General features: G+C 52.0%; 2 protein-coding genes and 1 long non-coding RNA gene across 5 annotated transcripts; all 3 read right to left on the bottom strand.

Moving 5' to 3' along the window:
* Nucleotides 1-2,174: 2,174 nt before the first annotated feature.
* LOC141725614 (olfactory receptor 14J1-like) lies at nt 2,175-2,762 on the bottom strand. The gene has a single exon (XM_074529572.1). The coding sequence runs from the start codon at nt 2,760-2,762 to the stop codon at nt 2,175-2,177; it is 588 nt and encodes a 195-aa protein (XP_074385673.1).
* A 9,825-nt stretch (nt 2,763-12,587) lies between these two features.
* LOC141725715 (uncharacterized) lies at nt 12,588-14,374 on the bottom strand. The gene is made up of 3 exons (XR_012577420.1): nt 14,248-14,374; nt 14,056-14,139; nt 12,588-13,870 (listed from the first exon to the last, which is right to left on the bottom strand). It is a non-coding gene; the product is annotated as an uncharacterized LOC141725715 (long non-coding RNA).
* A 4,339-nt stretch (nt 14,375-18,713) lies between these two features.
* LOC141725709 (uncharacterized) lies at nt 18,714-22,296 on the bottom strand. Of its 3 annotated transcripts, none has more exons than XM_074529734.1 (4): nt 21,924-22,286; nt 20,625-20,831; nt 20,040-20,121; nt 18,714-19,854 (listed from the first exon to the last, which is right to left on the bottom strand). In XM_074529734.1, the coding sequence occupies exons 3-4, from the start codon at nt 20,092-20,094 to the stop codon at nt 19,214-19,216; spliced, it is 696 nt and encodes a 231-aa protein (XP_074385835.1). In that variant the 5' UTR covers nt 20,095-20,121; nt 20,625-20,831; nt 21,924-22,286; the 3' UTR covers nt 18,714-19,213. The 3 variants fall into 3 exon arrangements, with proteins under 3 accessions (XP_074385835.1, XP_074385834.1, XP_074385833.1); XM_074529733.1 differs by having other exon boundaries at nt 20,632-20,831; XM_074529732.1 differs by lacking the exon at nt 20,625-20,831 and having other exon boundaries at nt 21,924-22,296.
* Nucleotides 22,297-22,584: the final 288 nt, after the last annotated feature.

Raw genomic sequence — 22,584 nt, 5'->3', positions numbered from 1 at the left:
GCACCAGGAAATTTCCAAATCTGGGTACTGGGGCAGCAAACACAAGATGTGGGAGGTGCCAGACTCAGTAGCAGGAAGTTGCCAGGTTTTGTATTTCTGTGCCAGCAAATGGCTGTACTTGGGCTGTGCCAGAAAAGGGAAATTTTCAGGTCAAGGCACTGGCAGTGCCAGCAAACCCCACATTTCAGGAAGAATTGGATCTGGACCCTTCCCTTCCCTTCCCTTCCCTTCCCTTCCCTTCCCTTCCCTTCCCTTCCCTTCCCTTCCCTTCCCTTCCCTTCCCTTCCCTTCCCTTCCCTTCCCTTCTCCACAAGGTGCCAGAGGGGCTGGACAGCAGCATGGTCTCCTCCATCACCTGCAGGGACTGATGGACAGCAGGCTGGGAATGAGCCAGCAGTGTGCCCAGGTGGCCAAGCAGGCCAAGCTGTAAGGTGCAGCTGAGGGAGCTGTGGTTGTTTATCCTGGAGAAGAGGAGGCTCAAGGAAGACAAGACAGTGTTGGCACAGTGTTGTCAAGGAAGACAAGACAGACAAGGGCACAGGTTGGACTTGATGATCTCCAAGGTCTTTTCCACCCTTGCAGATTCTGGGATTCTCTGAAAGTACCCTTGGAGCAGTTGCAGGAGGAGCCCTGGGCATCCTCTTCAGAAGCTCCAGCAGCCCAGGTCCCTCAGCTTCTCCTGCCAGCCCCAAAGCCCATCCTGTCAGTCCTGCAGAGCCTCTGCAGCTCCTGCTCACTGCCCAGAACAGGGAGCCCCAGAGCCAGACACAGCAGCCCAGATGTGCCCCCCTGGCCTGGGGTGCCTCTGGCAAGGGAGCAGCAGGAGGCACTTCAGGAGCCTGCAGACAATTCCTGCAGCATTTGTAGGATGATCCTGCTGCCCAAGGGACGTTCCCATGGGGCCAGGTCAGGAACTGCAGTGGGGAGTGGGGCCAGAGAAGAAAGGCAAACAGGGACTGTTTGCAGGGGAGGGAACAGGGGTGGGCTATAGGAAGACATCTGTATCAGGAAGAGGAAAGAAAGCAAAGCTGAAGCCAAGGAAATGCTCAGGGCAGTTTGGGGGTGGCTGCCAGGCAGCCCTGGCTCTCAGCAACAGCATCTGCAGTGGGACAGGAAACTCCCAGCTGATGGGAACGAACTTTCCGGCTGACTGCAGAGGCCAGGACAAAGCTGAGTGCTTTCCCTGGTGTCCCCCAGCCCTTGCTGGCCCCAGGGGCTGATGGCATTTATGCTCCCTCAGGTTCATGTCCCCACACAAAAAGCATGGGGGTGCTCTTGCCTGCTGTGTGCAATGCAAACAGGGGCTGCTGAGCCAGTGCTGCCGTGTCTGTGCCTGCAAGGATGGGGCACCTGGGTGAGCTGGGGGAGAGACCAGGGCTTCAGAGGGGGGATGTTGTTGGCAGCTCCATGAGGACGCTCAGGGACGCTGCCCTGGGCTGTGCAGCGCAATGGGGATGGATCAGCCCCTGCTCTGCTGCTCCTTCCCGTCTGCCCCAGCGCCCTTGCAGAGCCCCAGCCATGCTGTTTGCCCCCAGCCTGCCCACGGCCAGCCTGGGGCTGCTCACGGGGCTTTTCTGTGCCGAGCATTGGCCTGGGTGTGTTCTTGAGAGAGTGTGGGTAAGGAGCCTGGAGCCCCCAGGGCCTGGGCTGAGGCGTCAGCGCTGCCCCAGCAGTGCCCATGGCCTGTCCCTGCTGCAGCCCCGGCACTGCCACCCCCAGGGCTGTGCCCAGCCCTGAGAGCACTCAGGCCATGCAGCAACACCAGGGCCACCAGGGCAGCAGGGCAGGGCCACGGCAGCAGCACTGGCAACACCAAGTGCTGCTGCTGCTGGGCACAGCTGCTGTGCCAGCCCTGATCTGCCCCCAGCTCTGCACACAGACATTGCTGCTGCAGCTCCAGAGAAGGCAACAAAAGGGCATCTCTGCAGGAAACTCTGCTGGGAGATCATTTAGTTCCTTTAAAGCAACCAAGAGCATAGCCCCTCATTGACACAGGCTGTTGCCACAAGGAAGGTGGAGAGAAACAAAATTAGAAATGGCACAAACAATCATATTTATTAGTGGACAAGGTGAAAAAAGTAAAATAAAAAGAGAAATAACCTCCAAAATGAAACCAAGCAGAAGTATTAAAGATGATTTTTATTACAAGTGATTTGCAGAAACTGGCCAGCAGTTTAATGTTTCTGAAACCATCCAGTCATCATTGTCCGCACTGCAGCCTTGAGCTCCTGATTCCTCAGGCTGTAGATGAGGGGGTTCAGGGCTGGAGGTACCACTGAGTAGAGAACTGACAGGGCCACATCCAGGGATGGAGAGGACATGGAGGGGGGCTTTAGGTAGGTAAAAAATGAGGTGCTCATGAATAGAGAGATCACGGCCAGGTGAGGGAGGCAGGTGGAAAAGGCTTTGTGCCGTCCCTGTTTAGAGAGAATCCTCAGCACGGCCCTGAAGATCTGCACATAGGAGAAAACAATGAACATAAAACAGCCAATTCCTAAACAGGCACACACAGCAAGAAGCCCAAGTTCTCTGAGAAAGGTTTTAGCACAGGAGAGCTTGAGGATCTGTGGGATTTCACAGAAGAACTGGCCAAGAACATTGCCATGGCACATGGGCAGGGAAAATGTATTGGCTGTGTGCAGCAGTGAAAAGAGAAAACCACTGGCCCAGGCAGCTGCTGCCATGTGGGCACAAGCTCTGCTGCCCAGGAGGATCCCGTAGTGCAGGGGTTTGCAGATGGACACGTAGCGGTCATAGCACATGATGGTCAGGAGGGAAAGCTCTGCTGACATGAAAAAGGCAAAAAAAAAGAGCTGAGCAGCACATCCAGAGTAGGAGATGTTCCTGGTGTCCCAGAGGGAATTGTGCATGGCTTTGGGGACAGTGGTGCAGATGGAGCCCAGGTCGCTGAGGGCCAGGTTGAGCAGGAAGAAGAACATGGGCGTGTGCAGGTGGTGGCCGCAGGCTACGGCGCTGATGATGAGGCCGTTGCCCAGGAGGGCAGCCAGGGAGATGCCCAGCAAGAGGCAGAAGTGCAGAAGCTGCAGCTGCCGCGTGTCTGCCAATGCCAGCAGGAGGAAGTGGCTGATGGAGCTGCTGTTGGACATTTGCAATGTGTTGGCATGGGGATCTGTAAAAAAAATTAATCATGGAATACTTGGGTTTGGAGAGGACTTTAAATATCCCAGCACATCCCGGAGTAAGTTTCCACCCACTGCCTGCCCAGGGCTCTGCTGCCTGGAGCTGTCCCTGCCAGCAGCTGCTTCCCTGTGCCCAGGGCTGGGCCCTGCAGTGCTGCCAGAGCCCAGCCCAGCCCTGGGGGCTCAGGTCTGCCCTGCAGAGCCCTCCCAGCTCTTGCACTGCCCAGGGGCAGCTCTGGCTCTGCAGGCTCTGATGGAAATGTCAGAGCAACCCTGAGGAGGCTGGAAAAGGGACACTGATGCTGCCTGTAAAGGGCCCTGTGCTGATTTCTGTCACTGCCTGCTTTATTCAAATCTGTGAGAAATTTTTTGTTTTTAGTTTTTCAACCTGAATGGCAAGATGGATATCTATGTGCAATTTCCCATGCAGGCAACCCAGAGCATTAAATAACAAAGGCAAGATTTTCCTTTTAATGCAGTCGCTGCCTTGCTGTGCTCCCTGTATAATCTACTTGGAAATGTTCTGCAGTTAAATGCCATCTGAGAAGCAGTCCTGAACAATGCAGCATTCTCCCCACACCATGAGAACACTTCCAAGCCTTATGTCTCCTCCCACCCAGACCTTGTCCCCCAGCACGGTAAGCAGCTGCCAGGGCTGGCTGAGAGCTGTCCCTGGCAGGCAGCAGAGCCTCTGCCCCAGCATAGAGCCCTGGGCTGCAGGACCCTGCTCTGCACGACAGCCCTGGGCACCCCTGGCTGCTCTGCACAAGAGACAATCAGAGAATGTACTCACAGGGTCTGTAGGCATTGGGATATTCCAGCTTCAGGAGATGGCTCCAGGAGATGCAGCTGCATTGTCCTGCAGCCAGAGGTTCCTGTGCCAAGGGCTGGCAGTGATTCTGCCCCAGGAACTTCTCAGCACCCTCCCAGCCCTGACTGACTGAAGCTCTTTGTGCCTCTGTGCTGTGCCCGGGGTGGCTGCAGGCAGTGCCCCAGCCCTGCTAGGCTGAGAGAAAAGCTGCTCATCAAGAGAAATGTGCTTTTGAAGCTCTTCTTGGTTACCAGCAGCTGCCTCTGTGCCAGGAGCCCAGCCCAGCTCAGCAGCACAGACACAGCACAAGGACTTTAATGAACCTCTGGGGCTTTGTGCTCAGACCCTGAACATCAGTCCCTGAGAGGGAGCTGAAGAAACCTCTCCAGAACTCCAAGTCACAATCCAACTCCAAAATTTCTTGGACTTTTAATGGGTCCTACTGAGGGACACGACTGAGAAAGTGTCCCCAGGCCCCAGGCAAAGCAGAGATCTGGAGGAAGGGATGACAGGAAGGGACAAAGAGAAGCCAAGTCTTGGTGCCCTGGGGCACAGCAGGGGCTGTGCCACCAAGGGCTGGGAGGAGACACCTTGTCCTGAGGCACTGGGGCCTCCTGGCACAGCCCCAGCCAGGCTGGGCACTGTCAGCCCCTTGTCCTCCCTCAGCATCCCCCCCTAGCCCACATCCCAGTGGCCTCAAGGATCTGCTGGAAGGAGTCCCTGGGGAGCCTTGCTCAGGAATGGCCCTGGGGGCTCCTCAATGCTCACAGAGTTTTTCAAAGGACTTTGGGTTTTGCTTTTGTCTTGGAGTCTCTGGGAGGTTTATTGCAAACATGGCCTCCAGCTATCTGCTCTAATTAGTCCCTGGAGAGGCTTTGTCAGTAACAACACTCAGTGGGCTCATTAATGCTTCAAGGTACTTCAGGTATTTTAAAGTATTTGGTGTTTCACTTTTCATACAAACTCTATGAGAAGTTTGTGCAATCATGGCCCCAATTATCTGCTTTAATGAGTCCCTTGAGAGCTCTGTACTGACACTCAGTGGGGCTCATCAATGCTTTGAGATACTCAAGGTTTTTAAGGTACTTTGGATTTTCCTTTCCACACTGAGTATCTGAGAGAATTTAGTGCCATCCTGGCCTCCAATTCTCTCCTCCAAGGAGTCCATGAGGAGCCTGTGTTGGGGATGGACCTCAGTGGGACGTATTCATGCTTTGAGACACTTTGGGTGTTTCCTCTGACTTTGACTCCTGGAAAGGCTTGTGCAATCTCTTCTCAGGTCCTGAACTTCCAGGGCTCAGCTCCAAACGCACCACAGGGCTCATTAGGATCAAGCAAGTCCTGACAAACCATGGCTCTGCCTTGATTTTCCTCTGTTCTCATGCAGTTCATCAGGAAGTTCTCTGTAGTGGTGTTGGATCACCAATATGAGATTTCTTAGCCAAAGCATCAATTAGTGTGGTGGGTTCAGTGTTGGCTAATTACCTGTGCACTCACTAGAATATTCTTACTGATTTTCTGCTGTGAAATCAAATTAGGAGGAAGGCAAAGTGGGCTCAAAACTTTAAAATGGTATAAAGAAAAGATTATTAATAGTATCTCAAAGAAAGACAAATAGGAAATGGAACAAAACTCTTAGAATATTTCTCCTCTCCCTAAAACCTTTTCTTTGTTACTGACAATGTAATGAGACAAATCCTAAAAGTTTCAGTCAGTTTACCACTTGTATAAGAGCCTTCCTTCAGTTCTCTTGGGGAGAGGAGTCTCTCTTTCATTCTATGGAGACTTCTTCATAAGAAAATAATTCTCTCATTGCTCTCAATTTCAATGAATAGCAGCTGTCTGGAAAATCTGCAATTGTGAAGTCCCTCCCATTTTTTCCACAACTTTTCCCACAGCTGTGTTCATAGACCATGTCTGCTTATGGGGTATTATTTTAAAGATGAGCTGTTTAAGAGCAAAGGTCCTTTTCACCTATTTCTGAAATCATCTTCATCTCTGAATACAGAGAACTTCTTCTCTTCATGAGGGCGCAGGGTTTCAACACTCTTCTCTCTTTCTCTGTTCAGACTTCTCATGGGATCCCAGCTATTTCAACATTTGCTTATTTTAGCATGGAGGCCTGTCACATTAAGGGCTCCCGGCCGGGTAATAATAGACATTGACTCAATGATTCACAGAAGGCTGATCAATAATCTTTATTAAGAAACCCATACTTTTATACCCCAGTTTGATACATGTGGACTTAAATGGTCCTCCAATTCAAACATCATCACCATTGGCTAATTAAAAACCCACCCTTTGGTAAACAAATCTCCATAACACATTCAACTTGTTTAAAATACCAAGTGCAGCAAGTTAAGCTAAGAATTTTTTTCTTTTTTCTGATCTTCTCCAAAGGCTTTTCCAAAACAATGCCTGGGAAAGTTGCGTTTCTCTCTGTGGCCAGAGAGCTGCTGCCATAGAAGGCTTTGCTGAACAAGCCATTTCCTCATACTTTTTCGTGTGTTATAGGGAAAAAGAGAGTCTGATGTATCAATTACATCCTTCTCCATAGCTTTACAAGAGGATTTCAGATCCAAGATAAGGACATCTCCTCATCCCTCCCATCTGAGATTCAATTTCCTCTTCACTGACCTTGGTGTCTTCATGTTGTTCCTCTATGAGCCTGCACTTTTTTTCCTTTTCTCTCACTTGAGGGAGGATGGAAGCACTGAAAGAGTTCATGTCTCACCTGGGGCCTGCAGATGGTTCCGTGACCCCGGCCGAGCTTGATGCTTGGGACGGAGCTGTTTTACAGTGGAGGTTTCTGCAATGGCTGCGCTGGGGCTGTGTCAGGATGGGCTGCGCTGGGGCAGGGCCAGGATCTCAGCAGCCAGGCCAGAGCTCAGCAGCAGCATGGGCGGGGGCCGATGGCTTCTCCTCCCCCTGCCCAGGGCTTGCGGCTGAACCCCAGTGCTTTTTGATCTTTAACATGTGTCTTCACAGAGGCATGCACAGTTTCCTTAGTGGTTCAACAGATTGTCAATTCTCAAAGCTAATTACTGATTGGTTATTTTGTCAGACACAGAGGAAACTGCTAGCAGCTTATCTTAGAACATTACTTCAGTGATGCAAAACCACCACAACAGCACAGAGCACAGAACTCCTTTGTCCATATCTACTAGTCATCTGCCCGAGTCTTCAAAACTTGTCCCTAGGAGATTTCTGGGCCCTCTCCAAGGTGTTTTCAAATGAAAACATTCAGCTAATAATCTAAGAAAATCACCAGAGGATGGGAGCAGCCTGATCTGTCTGTCCTGGCTGCTTTTGTCTGGGAGCAGTCCTTGGAAATACAGAATTTAGGAGGCCAAATTCTAATTTTAGCCATGGTCCCTTGGAGAAGAAGGCTGGTTCTTTTCTATAGGAATGAAGGAACAGAGCCCCTCTGTTTCAGGGGCAGATGAGAGATGACCACCAGAGGCCAAGGCCAGCCAGAGCTGGCAGGTTTTGTTCTGAGAGATCGCCTTGCATAGAGGAAATTTTTAAGGGAGAGTATCAGTTTTGGCAATGGGCATCTGAATAGTCAGAGAGTTCTTTCCCATAGCAAGGAAAGCACAGAGCCCCAGTGCTCCAGGAGCTGATGAGAGGCAGCCGTTGACATCCCAAGATCAGCCAGACCTGTCGGGTGGCCCCTGGGAGGCCAAGACAGCCAGACCTGTTCCATATTCCCTCAGTTCCATGGGGCCCACAGTGTCCCAATGGTCCCTTGTGTCCATGAGACACTGAGGTGTCATAATGCCCCCTTGGTGACACCAGGCCCTGAAGGGTTGGAATGGTCTCCATGGTTCCATCAAGCCCCACGGAGCCATAATGGTCTCTGGGTCCATGAAGCCCCTCTGGGTCACCATGGCCCCTTGGTTCCATGGGCTCCAGTGGGGCCACAATGATCCCCTGGGTTCCATGAGGTCCCCAGAGTGTCACAGGGATCTCCATGGGAAGGAAAGGACCCAGCCCCAGTGTTGCAGGGGCAGCCATCAGAGGCCAAGGCCAGCCAGCCTTGATGGTACTGGCAGATTTTGCCTGGGAGCAACCCTTGGATATACAGAATTTTAGAGGTGGAATCCCAATTTCGGAGATGGACACCCAGAGGAGAAAGATGGTTCTTCTCCATAGGAAGGAAAGCACAGAACACTGGTGTTTGAAAGGCGGATAAAAGGCAGCCATGAGAGGCCCAGGCCAGCCAGAGCTCTCTGTTCTGGCAGCTTTTGTCTGAAAGCAACCCTTGGATATACGGGATTTTTGGAGGTGGAGCCCCAGTTTTAGCCATTTCTGCATAGATAAGAAGGAGGGTTCTTTTCCATAGGAAGGAAAGCACAGAGCCCCGGTGTTTCAAAGGCAGAAGAGGAGAGAAGAGGCTCCTGGGAGACCAAGCCATCCAGACCTGGTTTTTCATGGCTGCTTTTGTCATGGAGAAATCCTTGAAAGTATGGAATTTGAGAGGACGATTCTCAATTTTGACCATGGACATCCTGAGAAGAAGGAACGTTCTTCTCTATTGGAAGGAAATCACCGAGCCCCAGTGTTTGGAAAGCAGGTTAGAGGCAGCTCCAAGGGGCCAAGGGCAGCCAGATCTATCTGTCCTGGAAGCTTTCATCTAGGGACTGTCTTTGAATGCAGGGCATTTTGGACATGGAAACTCAATTTTGGCTGTGGGTGCCTGGACAGGAAAAAGAGTTCTTTTCATTAGGAAGGAAAGCACAGAGCCCCAGCATTTCAGAGCAACATGAGTGCCAGCCCTCAGGAAGCCAAGGCCAGCCAGACTTGTCAGTCCTGGCAGCTTTTGTCTGGGAGCTATCCTTGCATGTAGGGAATTCTGGAGGCAGATGCCCAATTTTGGCCATGTGTACCTGGTCGAGATCGATGGTTTTTTCGCCTAAGAAAGAAAAGCACGTGGCCTCAGTGTTTTAAAGGCAGATGAGAGGTGGCCAGTGGAGGAGAAGGACAGTTCTCTGTCATAGGAAGGAAAGCCCAGAGCCCCAGGGCTTCAGGGGCAGACAGGAAGCAGACCTTGACATGCCAAGGTCACCTGGACCTGTCAGGGGGTCCCCAAGAGGCCTAGCCAGCCAGACCTGTTCCCTGTTCCCTTGGTTTCATGGGACCCCACAGTGTCACAATGGTCTCCTTCGTTCCATGAGGCCCTGGAGTGTCACAATGTTTTCCTTGCTTCTGTAGTGTCACAATGGCCCCGTGCTCCCATGAGGCCTTGTAATGTCACAATGGCTTCGTGGTTCCACAAAGCCCTGATGTGTCTCCACGGCCCCTCAGCTCCAGGTGCCTTTGCTGTGTCTCAGTGGCTTCTTGATGGCACTCTGGGCTCCACAAGGTCACCATGGACCCTTGGTTCCTTGGGACATCCGAGTTTCACAATGGTCTCCTTGATTCCATGAGGAACCACAGTGTCACAATGGCCCCTTGGTTCCATGAGGTTCCCCAGTGTCACCATGGTGTCTCTGGACCCACATTGTCACAACTGACCCATGGTTCCATGAGGTTCCATAGGGTCACTGTGGTCGCTGTCAGAGGCTGGATGAGATCGATGTCCCGAGACACCTTGGGATGCTCGGAATGCCCATGTGGAGCCAGGGGCAGGTCAGGCCTCGGTTTGTGGTGGGACAGAGCCCCACCCCCAGCCCTGGCCTGGCAGAGCTGTCAATCAAACAGCAGGGGCAGTGCTATCCCAGCTTTGATTCGCTCAGCTGTCAATCAATCACACAACAAGGGCAGCTGGTGCCTACCCTGACTCTGATTGAAGCGGCATCTGGCAGTCGCACCCCAGGGGCGGGCCCATGAAGGCCCAGGGGGTTATAAGCCAGAGCACAAGGCCAGTCTGTGGTCTGGATCCTGCTTTCTCCTGCAGTTTTTGTGTCGGCATTGCTGGAAGCTGAGCAGTTGGTACCTATGTGTGTGCGTTTCTATAGATCTGATGTTCTCTATTTCTTCTCCTTCTAATCCTACTTACCTGGAACATTTTTTGGTAACTAAACATCTTAACAGTTTAAGGTTTTTAGATTAAATGGGCCAAGCTAGTGAAGTTAATGCTATGATAAGATGTTTATGTTGAAGTGGATGTTGTATTAAAACCTTTGCCAAAGTTCCTTGACTGTCCACATTTTGCCAGTAAAATTTTGTGTCATTTGGACCTCTTAGCTCAGTTGGTTAGAGCATGGTGCTGTTATCACTGAGGCTGTGAGTTCAATCCCTGTGTGGGCCATTCGTTTGAGGTGGACTTGATGATTCTTGTTGGTCCCTTCCTACCAAGAATATTCTTTGCATCTGCCCATGTTGACAATATCTGGTTGGTGTTTCTCCTGTGCACCAAACTCAAGGAAAGGAACCTTTGGTTACCCCCAGCATTTCAGTGTTCTGGGTGTTCCAGCCCCGCAGGCTCACAATGGCCTCTTGTTTCCATGAGGTCCCACAGTGTCACACTGGGCCCTTGGTTCCATGTGCCCAACAGTGCCACAATGATCCCCTTGGTTCCACAACTTCCCACAGTGTCCCACTGGCCCCTTGGTTCCATGAGGATCTGGAGTGTCACACAGGTTTATGGCATTTGTCCTTGCTGCCCCTCACATCCCCCTGCCCCACAAACAGCCCCAAGCCACCCATGAGGGACAGGCCCTGCTGTCCCAGGCTGGGCTCAGGGCTTGGCCTTTCTGCTTCCCCCAACCAGCCCAGGCCTTGCTCGGCATTGCAGTTCCCTGCTCAGAGCCTTTGGCACTCTGCAATCCTGGCCTCAAGGATTTGCTCTCAGCAGTCCCTGGGGAGCCTTTGGCACTCCCTGCCCTCAGTGGGGCCCAGTGATGATCCAAGGGACTTTGAGTTTTGCTTCTGATTTCTTGAGCAGCTTCTTCAGCCTTCTCTCAGTGCCTGAGGGTCCTGGACTCAGCCCTAAATCTACTATGTGGCTCAATAAAATACAGAAAGCCCTCGGGGTCTCTTTCTTCCTTCAGGACGCCAGGGCTTGTGCAGCTGATTGGAGTCAGTTTGGAGTTGCATTAATAATGAAGATTTCAAAGTGCACCTCATGACTTGCTTTCTTTAATCAAGTGACTATTTTTAATTTCCAGTTTAAAGAAGAGCTGATAGAAGCATTCCTCAGGTGATGCTAATGCTGAATGTCTCCTTAGGAAGTCTGGCCACAGAGAAGAATGAGCCCCTTGAGGCTGACCCTGTTTGGACAAGCTGCTCCTCACCCCCAGCCTCACCATGTCTGACATGGCCCACCTGGCACTGACATCCCTGTGCCCTGCAGCAGAACCTTGTCCCTTAGCTCTGCAGCTCCATGTCCCAGCCCATTGCACCACATCCCACCTGCTCTCCTCAGGGCTGTACCTGCACACAGGCTCAGGAGAAGTTTTCCTGTTGGGAAGGAAAGAATGGAAAAGCCTGAGCAGGTTTCCTGAAAAACTAACCCCACTCAGGAACCACCTGCTCAGTCCAGGCTGCCTGGAATGGTATCACCTTTCTAAAAGGGACAGTGTGAGCAGAAATGATCTCTGTAAGCAGAATTCTCTGAGTCTTGCAGCTGAATTCTCTGTCCCTGTCCTTTCCCTGGATCTCTGTTGCAGATGGAAGCTGCTGGTGCCATCCTCACCTTTAACCTCTCTCTTGAATGCAAACAGATGTTCCCAGGTGTATTAAGCAAGATTTGCTCAATGTTTCTATAAAAATTTTGTGTTCCTCATGGAGTAAAGGGGCCATTTTGGCACTGAGAGGGTGACGTAGAAGCAAGGAGTCAATTGTGACCCTGGGGTGCCATGGAACCAAGGGGCCATGGTGACCCAGCAGGGCCACGTGGATCCAGTGGTCCATTGTGACAGTGTGGATCCAAGGAGACCATGGAGATGCCCCCAGGACCTCATGGAACCAAGGAGTCCACGGTGGCCCAGTGGGGCTGCATGGAGCCAATGGTCCATGGTGACACTGCCTATTCAAGGAGGCCATTCTGACCCTGTGGAACCTCATGGAGCGAGGGAGGCCATTGTGACGCTGAAGAACTTCATGGCACCAAATATCCATGGTGACACAGCAGGGCATCATGGGAACCAAGGAACCCCTGTTGGCAGTATGGAAACTCATGGAACCAGGGGCCCTTGTGGCACTGCAGAACCAACAGAGCTGCTGGACCTTGTTCCCTGGCCCTGCACAGCTCCTTGGGAGGCACGGCAGGAGCAGCGCCCTGGGGGCCTCGGGAATGCCCCTCTGGGATCCACAGCACACACTCCCAGGGGCTGGAATTGCAGTTCCCAGCCAGGAAAAGATGTTCCTGCCTCTGAAGGCAAAGCTCTTAAGAAGGAGCCAAAAGCCAAGTGGAGCAAGATCTTACAGTGACATTTCACTGCCAGCCTTCATAACTTCACCCATGGTTGTTGTAGCTCGTGGATTGGGAATGAAATCAGGGCAGGGTCTTTTGTGGGAGCTGCCCTGGGTCAAGGGAGACACTCAGAGAGAAACAGAGCAGGGAAAGAAAGGCAGGAGAGAAAGGAGGGCACAAACACAATCAGCTGAGAAGGTGGCACTCTGAAAAACAAAACGGAACTGATAGAAAATAAATTGGACAGAAATCAATAATTCTTAAAAGGTTTATTTAATATTAAAACACATCCCACACACCCAGCCCCACACAATCCCAATCCCGCTTCTCCAAATTTGGATGCCACTTCTCCCAATCTCCTTCCAACCCCATCTCACCCTGGAGGCTGTGAAATTGAAATATCTTGACGTGGGACTGAGTTTTTTTGAGGTTGGAACAAGCCATTTTGAGGTGGGATTGAGGCTTTTTGGGGTAATATTGAGGTGTTTTCAGTGGGACTGAGTCATTCTGAGGTGACAGATCAATGCATTATGACTTCTGGACTGTAAAGATATGGAGAACACTGTCTGAAATCCCCCAAGAACCCACAAATTCCCCAGAATATATCTTTAAACTATAAATTCCACCTGAAATAGCTGTGAAATGGTGAGACCTTAGGCATCTTTAATCAATTACTTTCTTTTTAGTCCTATTTCAGGTGTTTTTATACGATAAATCCAGAGAAATTTAGAGCCAAACAAAAAGGATAACCAGCCCAATGTCTTCCCAACACAGATCACTGGGAATGTGGGTCACCAGGGCTCTGACCAACATGGGTTTTCCCATGGGGGCTGAAGCAGGAGCAGGGCACAAAGCTCTTCCCGCACTCGGGGCACTCGCAGGGCTTCCCTTACCGGTGTCTCTGTTGGTGACTGGTCAAGGCAGAGCTCTGGGTAAAGCTCTTCCCACACTGGGGACACTCGTAGGGCCTCTCCCCAGTGTGGATGCATCGGTGGGTGACAAGGTTGGAGTTGTGCTTGAAGCCCAACCTGCACTCAGGGCAGCGGAAGGGCCTCTCCTTTGTGTGCATCCTCTGGTGCTGGAAGAGATTGGAGCTTCTCCGAAACCTCTTCCTACACTGGGGACAATTGTAGGGCCTCTCCCCAGTGTGGATGTGTTGATTCCTGATGAGGGTGGAACTGTCGCTGAAGCCCTTGCCATGTTCCCCACACTCGTAGGGCCATTCCCCAGTGTGGATCATCTGGTGCTGGATCAGGATGCTGCTCTGTCTGAAGCTCTTCCCACACTCCAAGCACTTGTAGGGCTTCTACCGATCATGAAGCTGCCCATGGACCACCAGCTCTGAGCTCTGGTTGAAGCTCTGTCCACTTTCCTGGCTCAGGGTGGGTCTTTCCTCCTCAGAGCACCCTGGGCTGGCTTTGCAGCTCCTTGTCCTGTGGGATCTCTGGGGATTTTCCTCCCCATTGGAATTCTGCACTGTGGAGTCACTCAAAATGGCTTTTTCCATGAGGTTCTGCTGTGGGGATTTTTCCTCCATGGTCTCCATCCTCAGTTCCTTCTCTGGGGGAGGAAGGACAAGGAGAGGATGGGATTTGCCTCCATGCCAGAGAGAGGGGAAGGAAATTCCCCCAGTGCATCCCCAGAAGGACCATATTGGCAGCAGGGTTGTCCTGCAGCCAGGGGCTGTACTGGGCTGGGAGATGGAGCAGGAGAGAGGTGAAAAGGGACACTGGCTTCCTCCTCACCTGCCTGGGTATCCCAGGGCTCCTTCCTGTTCATCGCAGCCTTCTCCTCCATCCAATCAATATTTGGGAATGGGAAATCCTGTTCTGAGAAGAAAACAAAGGGTGCTCACATTGTCTTTTGTTCCGGGGGCCGTGCTGGGCTGGGAGATGGAGCAGGAGAGAGGGGGAAAGGAGCACTGACTTCCTCCTCACCTGCCTAGGTATCCCAGGGTTCCTTCTGTTCTTCGCAGCCTCCTCCTTCGTCCAATCAAGGTTTGGGAATAGAAAATCCTGGTTTGGGAAGAAGACAAGTGGTGAGTACATTGTCTTTTGAACTGGTATGAAGGAAAACCTAGGGGAAAGTCTAAGCGAGAATTACAATTTAGTAAGAAAATGAAGATCAAGGCAATGATAGAGAAAAACTGCCTTAAACTGACAGAGTCAGGATATAGCCTGACACCCTATTGGTCAGGGTGGTGGCAGCAGTCCCATTAAATGGTGGCTTCAGTCCTGTTGGAGTGATGAAGGTGATTCTGTCAAAGCAGTGATCCTGTAGAAGGGTCTGGTCTTCCTCTGAAGGTCCAGTGGTGGTTATGGAGCTCTTGTCCTCTGGGAATCCAGTAGGCAAGCTGCTGCTGGTGTTGCAAGGCTCAGTTTATATCCAGGTAGAAATGCTTGGTTCTTCCCCCGGGGCAGAGCATCCCACAATGGGTGGTACACTGGAAAGGGACCAGTAGGAAATGGAATTTTATCATTCCTGCAGTGACACTCAATGGCCCATTCACAGAAGATATCTTCCCTGGAGGGCGTTATCAGGGGTGAGTCATGGAAGAGATAAAGAACACTGTCCCACATATTTATAGCAGTTTTTGAAGATGGTGATTGAAAACATGCATTTGGTTATGAAACCCCAAAGCGGATAGCCTTCAAGAAATAATGAGTTAAAACATGGAATGTGAAACATTTGAAAAAACATAGCATTTAGGAAACACGTAGAGCAATAGATCAGCTAAAGCATGGAACACAATGACAAGAAGAGAGATAGGGATAGGGGAGTTGATGGGCTAAGCATGTTTAGAGCCAACAATGTCAAACTGACCCTAAGAGCCTTGCCAAGCCATGGGGACCAAGCCAAGTACACCGGGAAATGGCCATATTAGGATGGGAGTTCAAAAGTTTAAGGAGGAAGACTCATCAGGTGCCCCCTGCCCATGATGAAGGCCACCGGAAGGACCACTGAAATGATCCTCAAAAGAGAAGTCTCCGCCCACGCTCCGCCCACACCATGCCTCCTATGAATATGCATGCAAGACTATGATTATGCATGTGATATGATGTAACTCTATATTCAAAACTGTATAAAAGGCTTGCTTTGTCATGAGATACTTAGAAATCCCTTTTGTGATTTCTCCGACGCGTCGTAATAAAATACCTCCTGTCTATGCTGACTTAAATTGAGTCTCTTAGGCAGTTATTCTCGCCTTTTGGGGCAAAATTCGGCATCAGTTACAGCTTACATTGCAGCCTGAAAGAGTGGGGTAATCCCTGCTCACAGGATGAACTCCACCCCCCTTACCCAAACTGGCTCAGGTGTAAAACCCCCACCCTGGGAAGGCCACACACAGGGGACAATGTCACACTTGCCCTGCCCCAGGGGAGGTCTCTGTCCCTTGTCAGTCCCTTGCTGTCCCTCCTTTTCTCTTTCTTTCCATCTCTCTCTTTACCGCACATTTACTGTTCAATAAAATCCACTTTGGCTTTGGTCTCGTTAGCACTTTACCTGAGGCAGAGGCATCCCTCTAACAATTTTCTTAACCAGATTGTGACATTATTTTGGCACAATGAGTTTAGGCACTGTTGTCTGACCTCAAGTGCCTTTGACAACAACATGGTTCCCTCCACTGAGGAGGTTGTGGTTCTCTCTGGAGGAACACTTGGAAACTTGCACGCAGCTTCCTCTGAGTGACTTATGGGAGAACTGATGAGGAAAATGGATGTTGTGGGTGCCCAGTATAACGAAAATATTTTGTTGTCCTTCCTTGAAAAGATGGTTAAAATCACTGGAGGAGAAGGAACAAATGATATCAGATTGATTTATAAAGTTCGTTTACTCCAAGGTGAGGAAAACAAGGCTGCTAAAAGTCCCACAAGAAGCCCAGCTCAATAGCTAAATTCCCAAATATCTCCTGAATTCCAAGGCTTGGGTTCTTTGCCAAATGTGAGAATCATTTTTCTCTTTGTCCCTTTCACCTTTCTGACAGCAACAGAGAGCTTCCCCTTCCATTTAATAATCTGTAATGGGCCATTGGAACCTGCCAGCAGCTGAGCTCGAGTTGTGCGGGAACTGATGAATCTTGGAATTGCCACAGAATTGCTTCTATCGTCAGTTTATTCATGTTTAGGAGTTGTTTGCATTTTCATCACATGTGACTTGTCGGAAAATCGAATATTCCTCAAAGTATTGTATGCAGAGTTAAGTTTGATTTCTGCCAACTTTATTTTCTCCAGTACCCTGGGGATGCTCAAGGGGTCTTTGTGCTTCTCTGCCTGGGGAATGCTTGGGAGGGGTTTGGGGGGGTTGTCCCTGTCCCTGTCACTCCAGGCTATTCCCCAGGGGCTGTCCCTTTCCCTCTCACTCCAGGCCATTCCCCAGGGGCTGTCCCAGTCCCTGTCACCCCAGGCCATTCCCCAGGGGGTGTCCCTGTCCCTCTCACCCGAGCCATTCCTCAGGGGGTCTCCATCATTCTCACCCCAGGAAATGCCTCGGGGGTCTCCCTCCCTCTCACCCCTGTGCCAGGGGGTGCTCGGGGCACTCTCTGTCCCTCTCAGCCCAGGGGACGCTCGGGGGTCTCTGTCCCCTCACCCTGGGGGATGCTTGGGGGTCTCCATCCCTCTGGCCTCAGGCAATGCCTGTGCAGGGCTGGGGACCAGGGGCTCTGTGTCCCTCTCACCGCTGAGGGTGCTCGGGGCTGGAGGGGCTCTCCGACCTTCTCACACCTGGGGAGGCCGGGGGGTCTCTGTCCCTCTCAGCCCTGCTGTGACCCCACCCAAACATCATCGGGGTCAGAGGGACAGAGACACCCTCAAACCCCTAGAACGGCAGAACCTGGGATTTGGTTTGGGGCTGAGGATTTAGGAAGGGGCGGGAATTGGGGCTGGGACTGGAGTTGGGACTGAGATTTGGATTAGAGCTGGGATTGGGGTTAAGGCTAGACATGGGATTGGCTTTAGGGCTGGAGTTGGGATTGGGTCTGGGGCTAGTCGAGTCTGGGACTGGGATGTGATTAAATACAGAGCTGGAGTGTGTCTATATGTGGAGTGAGACTGAGACCAGCATTGGGGTCAGGTTTGGGACCAAGCTTACCCAGAGCGGTACAGGGGGGATGTCACTGCGGGATGGTTTGGGGAAAATCCTGGTTTGGAGAAAAACAAGGTGTGAATGCCTTGTGCTGGGGATTCCTCTCACCCAAGTCCATCTCTACAATTCACCTAATGCCCATAAAATCCTCCAAAAATCAAGAGTGAATCAAAAAAAGCCACCAGGAGTTCCCTCTTTCAAGTCTCATTCCTCTGGGGTTCTGGTGGTCCCCCATCTCAGGGCTGCTGGGGATCCCATGGGTCCTCGGCATCCCCCTTCTCCAGGGTCCTGCTTACGGATTCTGGGGGTTTTGGGTTCCCCCTCTCCACCCTCCCCCCAATCCAGCCACTTGGGGCTCTCCCCTCTCCCCACCATCCTACACTGGTTTAGGGCAAATTTGGGAGAAAACCTCCAAAAGAGGTTTCCTCTAGAAAGCAGATTCAAGCAGCTCCTCCCCCAGCTGGTTCAGGAAAATATTTCCTTGGAGAAAAGTGGAAAAAACCTCTTTATTTAACAGGCAAAGCATTCACCAACACAACAAATGAACAATATTAAACAATAAAACATAAAGAGGTTACAAACTCACAAAGTCCCCCTGTGGAAAGTAGCTCAACTCACTCAGTCTCTTATCAGTCTCTTATCAGTCGCCCCAGTGCTGGAAATTCCGTGGCCCAGGCCTGACCCAGTGGGCCACAGGTGCGAGCTGCGGGTGATGTTCTGGGTGTTCAGTCCAGAGCAGGTTTAAACAGCTCCAAAGAAAAAGAAAAAGAAAAAAAAAAAAAAAAGAAAAAGAAAAAGAGCAGTCCAGGGAACTTCTCTTCTTCAGTGAGCTAAAAACTAACTAATAGCAAAGGAGAGCTCTGTCCCGCTGTCTGTCTGTCCATCCTGTCCATCCAGGAGCCGTAATGTGGAGGAGTGCAGTTTCTGAAAAAGAGCTGCCCCTTCTTCTTCCTACACTTCACGCTCAGAACCAGCATTAAAGGTTGCTCGTGCCCAAGGCAACCACCCCTGGCAATGGGGCTCCATGGAGCTGCTCTCAGGAAAGACCCCTAAGAGCTGGGGAGTGCCCCAAAACTGCCTCAGAAACATGAGATACTCCAAAATCTCTTCAGGAATGTGGATTATTCAAGAATTCATTCAGTAATGGGCTCCCCCTCCCTCCATCATTCCCAAACTTTGGCGGTCTCATTCCAGACCCCAGCCCACCTCCCCAGTCCCAACCCCAACCCATCCCACTCCTCGTGGACATCATGACCCCCTTCCCAAGCCATATTTCCCCCATTTCCCACCTCCCAAACCCCATCCCACCCATCCTGCCCCACCTAATGCCCATGTCAAGCCTCCTGATTTGAAGGTCACTTTGCTCAATCCCCTTCCAACCCCATTCCACACCAAAGAGCTGTGGAATCCAGGAATTTTGGGGTGCGATTGAGTAGTTTTCAGTGGCATTGAGGTGACAGATTGAACCCTCTTGTCTCTTTCAGTGCCAAGAAAGGGAAACAAGTACATCAAATACCCCCAAATTCTCCCAGTTATCTCCCTGAATCCCAGATTGCCCTGAAACCCAAGTAAAAAGTGAGGCTTTAGATGCCATTGATGAATTTATTGAGTTTTATCCCAATTTTCTCTGTTTTAAAGGGATGAAGATGAATCCAAAGAAAATTAGGGTCAAAACAAAAGAATATCCAGCTGCCTTCCCAATGCAGATCACCAGGAATGTGGATCGCCAGGGCTCTGACCAACGTGGGTCCTCCCATGAGGGATGAAGCTGGAGCAGTGCATGAAGCTCCCCCTGCAGCTGGGGCACTCACAGGGCTGCCCTTACCGGTGCCTCCATTGGTGTCGGGTAAAGAACGAGCAGTCTGAGAAGCTCTTCCCACACTGGGGACACTCGTAGGGCCTCTCCCCGGTGTGGATGCGCCGGTGGGTGACGAGGGTGGAGTTGTACCTGAAGCCCATCCCGCAGTCGGGGCAGCAGAAGGGCCTCTCCTCGGTGTGAATGCGCTCATGTACAAGGAGGTGGGTGCTGGTGTGAAACCTCTTCTGACAGTGGAACCTCTGGTGGACAACCAGGTCAGACCTGTGGCTGAAGTTCATCCCACATTCCAAGCACTCGTACGGCCGTTCCCCAGTGTGGATCCTCTGGTGGCAGATCAGGTTGAATCTCTTCCTGAAGCTCTTCCCACACTCCAAGCACTCATAGGGCCTCTCGCTGGCATGAAGCTGCTCATGGGCCACCAGCTCTGAGCTCTGGCTGAAGCTCTGTCCACCTTCCTGGTTCAGGGTGGGTCTTTCCTCCTCAGAGCACCCTGGGCTGGGTTTGCAGCCCCTCCTTGTGCGGGATTGCCGGGGCTTTTCCTCCCCATTGGGTTCCTGCACTGTGGAGTCACTCAAAGCGGCCTCTTCCATGAGGTTCTGCTGTGGGGATTTTTCCTCCCTGGTCTCCATCCTCAGCTCCTTCTCTGGGGGAGGAAGGACAAGGAGAGGATGGGATTTGCCTCCGTGCCACCCAAAAGGGGAAGGAGATCCCCCCAGTGCATCCCCAGCAGGATGGGGTTGGCAGCAGGGTTGTCCAGCAGCTGGGGGCTGTGCTGGGCTGGGAGATGGAGCAGGAGAGAGGGGAAAGGGGCACTGACTTCCTCCTCACCTGCCTGGGTGTCCCGGGGCATCTTCCTCTTCCTCCAAGCCTTCTCCTGCTCCATATTGCCAAGGTTTGGGAATGGGAAATCCTGGTTTGGGGAAAAACAAGGTGCGAATGCCTTGGGTTGGGGATTCCTCCCACCCAAGTCCATCACTTGAAGTCATCTGGTGTCCATAAAAACCTTCAAAAATCAAGAGTGAATCAAAAAAAGCCACAAGGATTTTCCCATTTCCAGTCTCTGGGGTTCTGGTGGTCCCCTGTCTCAGGGCTGTTGGAGATCCCATGGGCACTGGGGATCTCCCCTCTCCAGGGTCCTGCTTAGGGATGCTGGGGGGTTTTGGGGTCCCCTTCTCCAGCCTCACCCCAGTCCTGTCACTAGGGGCTCTCCCCTCTTCCCACCACCCTATCCTGGTTTAGGGCAAATTTGGGAGAAAATCTCCAAAAGCGTTTCCTCTAGAAAGCAGATTCAAGTGGCCCCTCCTCCAACCAGATCGAGAAAATATTTCCATGGAGAAAAGGGGAAAAAACCTGTTTATTTAACAGGCAAAGCATTCACCAGCACAAAAAATGAACAATATTAAAAAATAAAACCTCTTGCCTCTCCAAAAGAGATGACAAACTCAGAAAGTCCCTCCGTGGGCTGTAGCTCGGCTCACTCAGTCTCTTATCAGTCTCTTATCAGTCTGTTAACGGCCCCTCCAGCACTGGAACTGCAGCGGCCCAGGCTCAGCCTGGTGGGCCACAGGTGTGAGCTGCCAGTGGTGTTCTGGGTGTTCAGTCCAGAGCAGGTTTAAACAGCTCCAAAGAAAAAGAAAAACCACAGTTGGAGGAACTTCTCTGCCTCAGCGAGTTAGTTTTAACTAACTAAAAGCAAAGGAGAGCTCTGTCCTGCTGTCTGTCCAACTGCAGACAACTGATACCTTAGGTTTTAAATGTTTGCATTCTGTTTTGATGTGCAGCTTTTAGTTTTATATTAAGTGTTACTGGGATCTTTTCTCAGGGTGGTGAAGACACAACAATCCTGTTCTAGCTGGAGACTCAAGGACAATCTCTTAAAACTTCAGGCCCAAAGCATAAACAATGTGAAAAGAGGACAGCAGGCATGCAAGCAAGGCAGATGTAACTTCATCATTTGAAACTATTAATTGAGCAGTTAATTTCTATATACAAATGGACTAAAACTTCTTTAAATGTGAGATCTCATGACCAAGCCCTCTTTTGCTCCCAACTTGCAGACATCCAGGCAGAGCCACAGTTGTGGCTCCTCTGCTGCCAGGGTGTGGCCTTTAAAGGCACTTCAATAAAAATCAACTTTATTCCTCTTAACTCCATGTGGCCTCTGTTCCAGCTCCTTAAGGCATCACAACAGTCCAGGACCCGGAATGTGGAGGAGTGAGTGCAGCGTATGAAAACAAACTACTGCTCTTCCTCCTCCTCTTCGCTCTCAGAACCAGCATTAAAGGTGCAGAACTCATTTCTGGGCTAAACAGACCGATGGGGTACGAGCATCATAAAGTCACCCCAGGACACCCCTGTCAGGGTCAGGGGGTCCCGTCCCCGCCTCATCTCCGGGCTGCCGGGGGTCCCCCAGCTCCGGTATCGCCCCTTCCCCTCTCTCCGCCCCGGGGGTCCCCCGTTCCACAGCCCCGGCTCTCACAGGGATCCCCAAAACCAATGTCCCGCCCCGTCGGTACCGGGCCGTCCCCACGTGGCCCCCCCGGGACCCTCCCGAGGGGAGATCGCGGCTCCTCTTCCCCGGAAAAGCTCCTCTTAGGGAGCCCGGAGATATCCGGGGCTCGAGTCCGGGATCTGCCGGCTCCGAACCCTCTCCAAAAAATCCTCCCGGAGACCCCTGGCTGGAGCCAAGGCGAGCTCGGCCTCCGCCCTCACCTGCGGCTCGGGGCTGGGGGCGATGCTCCCGGGGCAGGGGGTGCTGCAGGCTCGGAGTGCGGGCGCTGCGACCGCCGGGATTCTCCCGCTCCCGCTCCTCCTGTCCCTCCCCTTCCTCCCGCATTTCCTTCGCTCCAGCCCGGACCCCCCTTTCCCACCGCTCTGCCCCGCGGCCCCGCAGCACCGGCTGCTGGGTGGGGGAGCCCCCGATCGGCCCCAGGGCTGGGCAGGGGGCTCGGGGACCCCCCGGGGCGGATCCGTTCCCCCGGCCCGAGCCCCAAATTCCGCTCCGGGGCCGCCGGGCTCTGCGGGCCCGCCTGGCAACCGGCGAGTCATCGGCGAGAAAGGCTCCGGTTGGCTGGAACTTGGTTAGCGCCTCCTCTGATTGGCTGGAATTGTGAAAGGCGCTGCGCCCTGCGGGTGTCCCCAAGAGCTGCGGAGTTGGGGCCGGAGCCTTTTCCTATTTCTTTCTCTCTGAGAACATTTCTGATTTATTTCTCTCCCTCACTCCTTTCCATTTCTTGTTCAGTACAATCCAAGTTCGAGCAGATCCGCAGGTTGCGTTCCCATGGTCTCATTTGCACCTTCACTCAGGTGTGAGAAGGTGGGAGAGCCCCCCCAGCCCGAGCACCCTCAGGGGTGAGAGGGACACAGAGCCCCT

Source organism: Zonotrichia albicollis, chromosome 30, assembly GCF_047830755.1.
Source record: "Zonotrichia albicollis isolate bZonAlb1 chromosome 30, bZonAlb1.hap1, whole genome shotgun sequence".
NCBI classification, from domain to species: domain Eukaryota; kingdom Metazoa; phylum Chordata; class Aves; order Passeriformes; family Passerellidae; genus Zonotrichia; species Zonotrichia albicollis.
The sequence above is the reverse complement of the archived record's forward strand: the minus strand, read 5'-3'. Positions and strand labels throughout refer to the sequence as shown.

Bases quoted from the DNA above. Each gene is read 5' to 3' on its own strand.
- LOC141725614 (XM_074529572.1), bottom strand. From the start codon at position 2,762: ATGTGCTATGACCGCTACGTGTCCATCTGCAAACCCCTGCACTACGGG.
- LOC141725709 (XM_074529732.1), bottom strand. From the start codon at position 22,259: ATGACTCGCCGGTTGCCAGGCGGGCCCGCAGAGCCCGGCGGCCCCGGA. The intron at 20,122-21,923 runs GTGAGGGCGGAG...TCCCCAAACCAG, and splicing joins CCCCCAGCCCCGAGCCGCAG to GATTTCCCATTCCCAAACCT. The intron at 19,855-20,039 runs GTGAGGAGGAAG...TTCCTCCCCCAG, and splicing joins GCCCCGGGACACCCAGGCAG to AGAAGGAGCTGAGGATGGAG.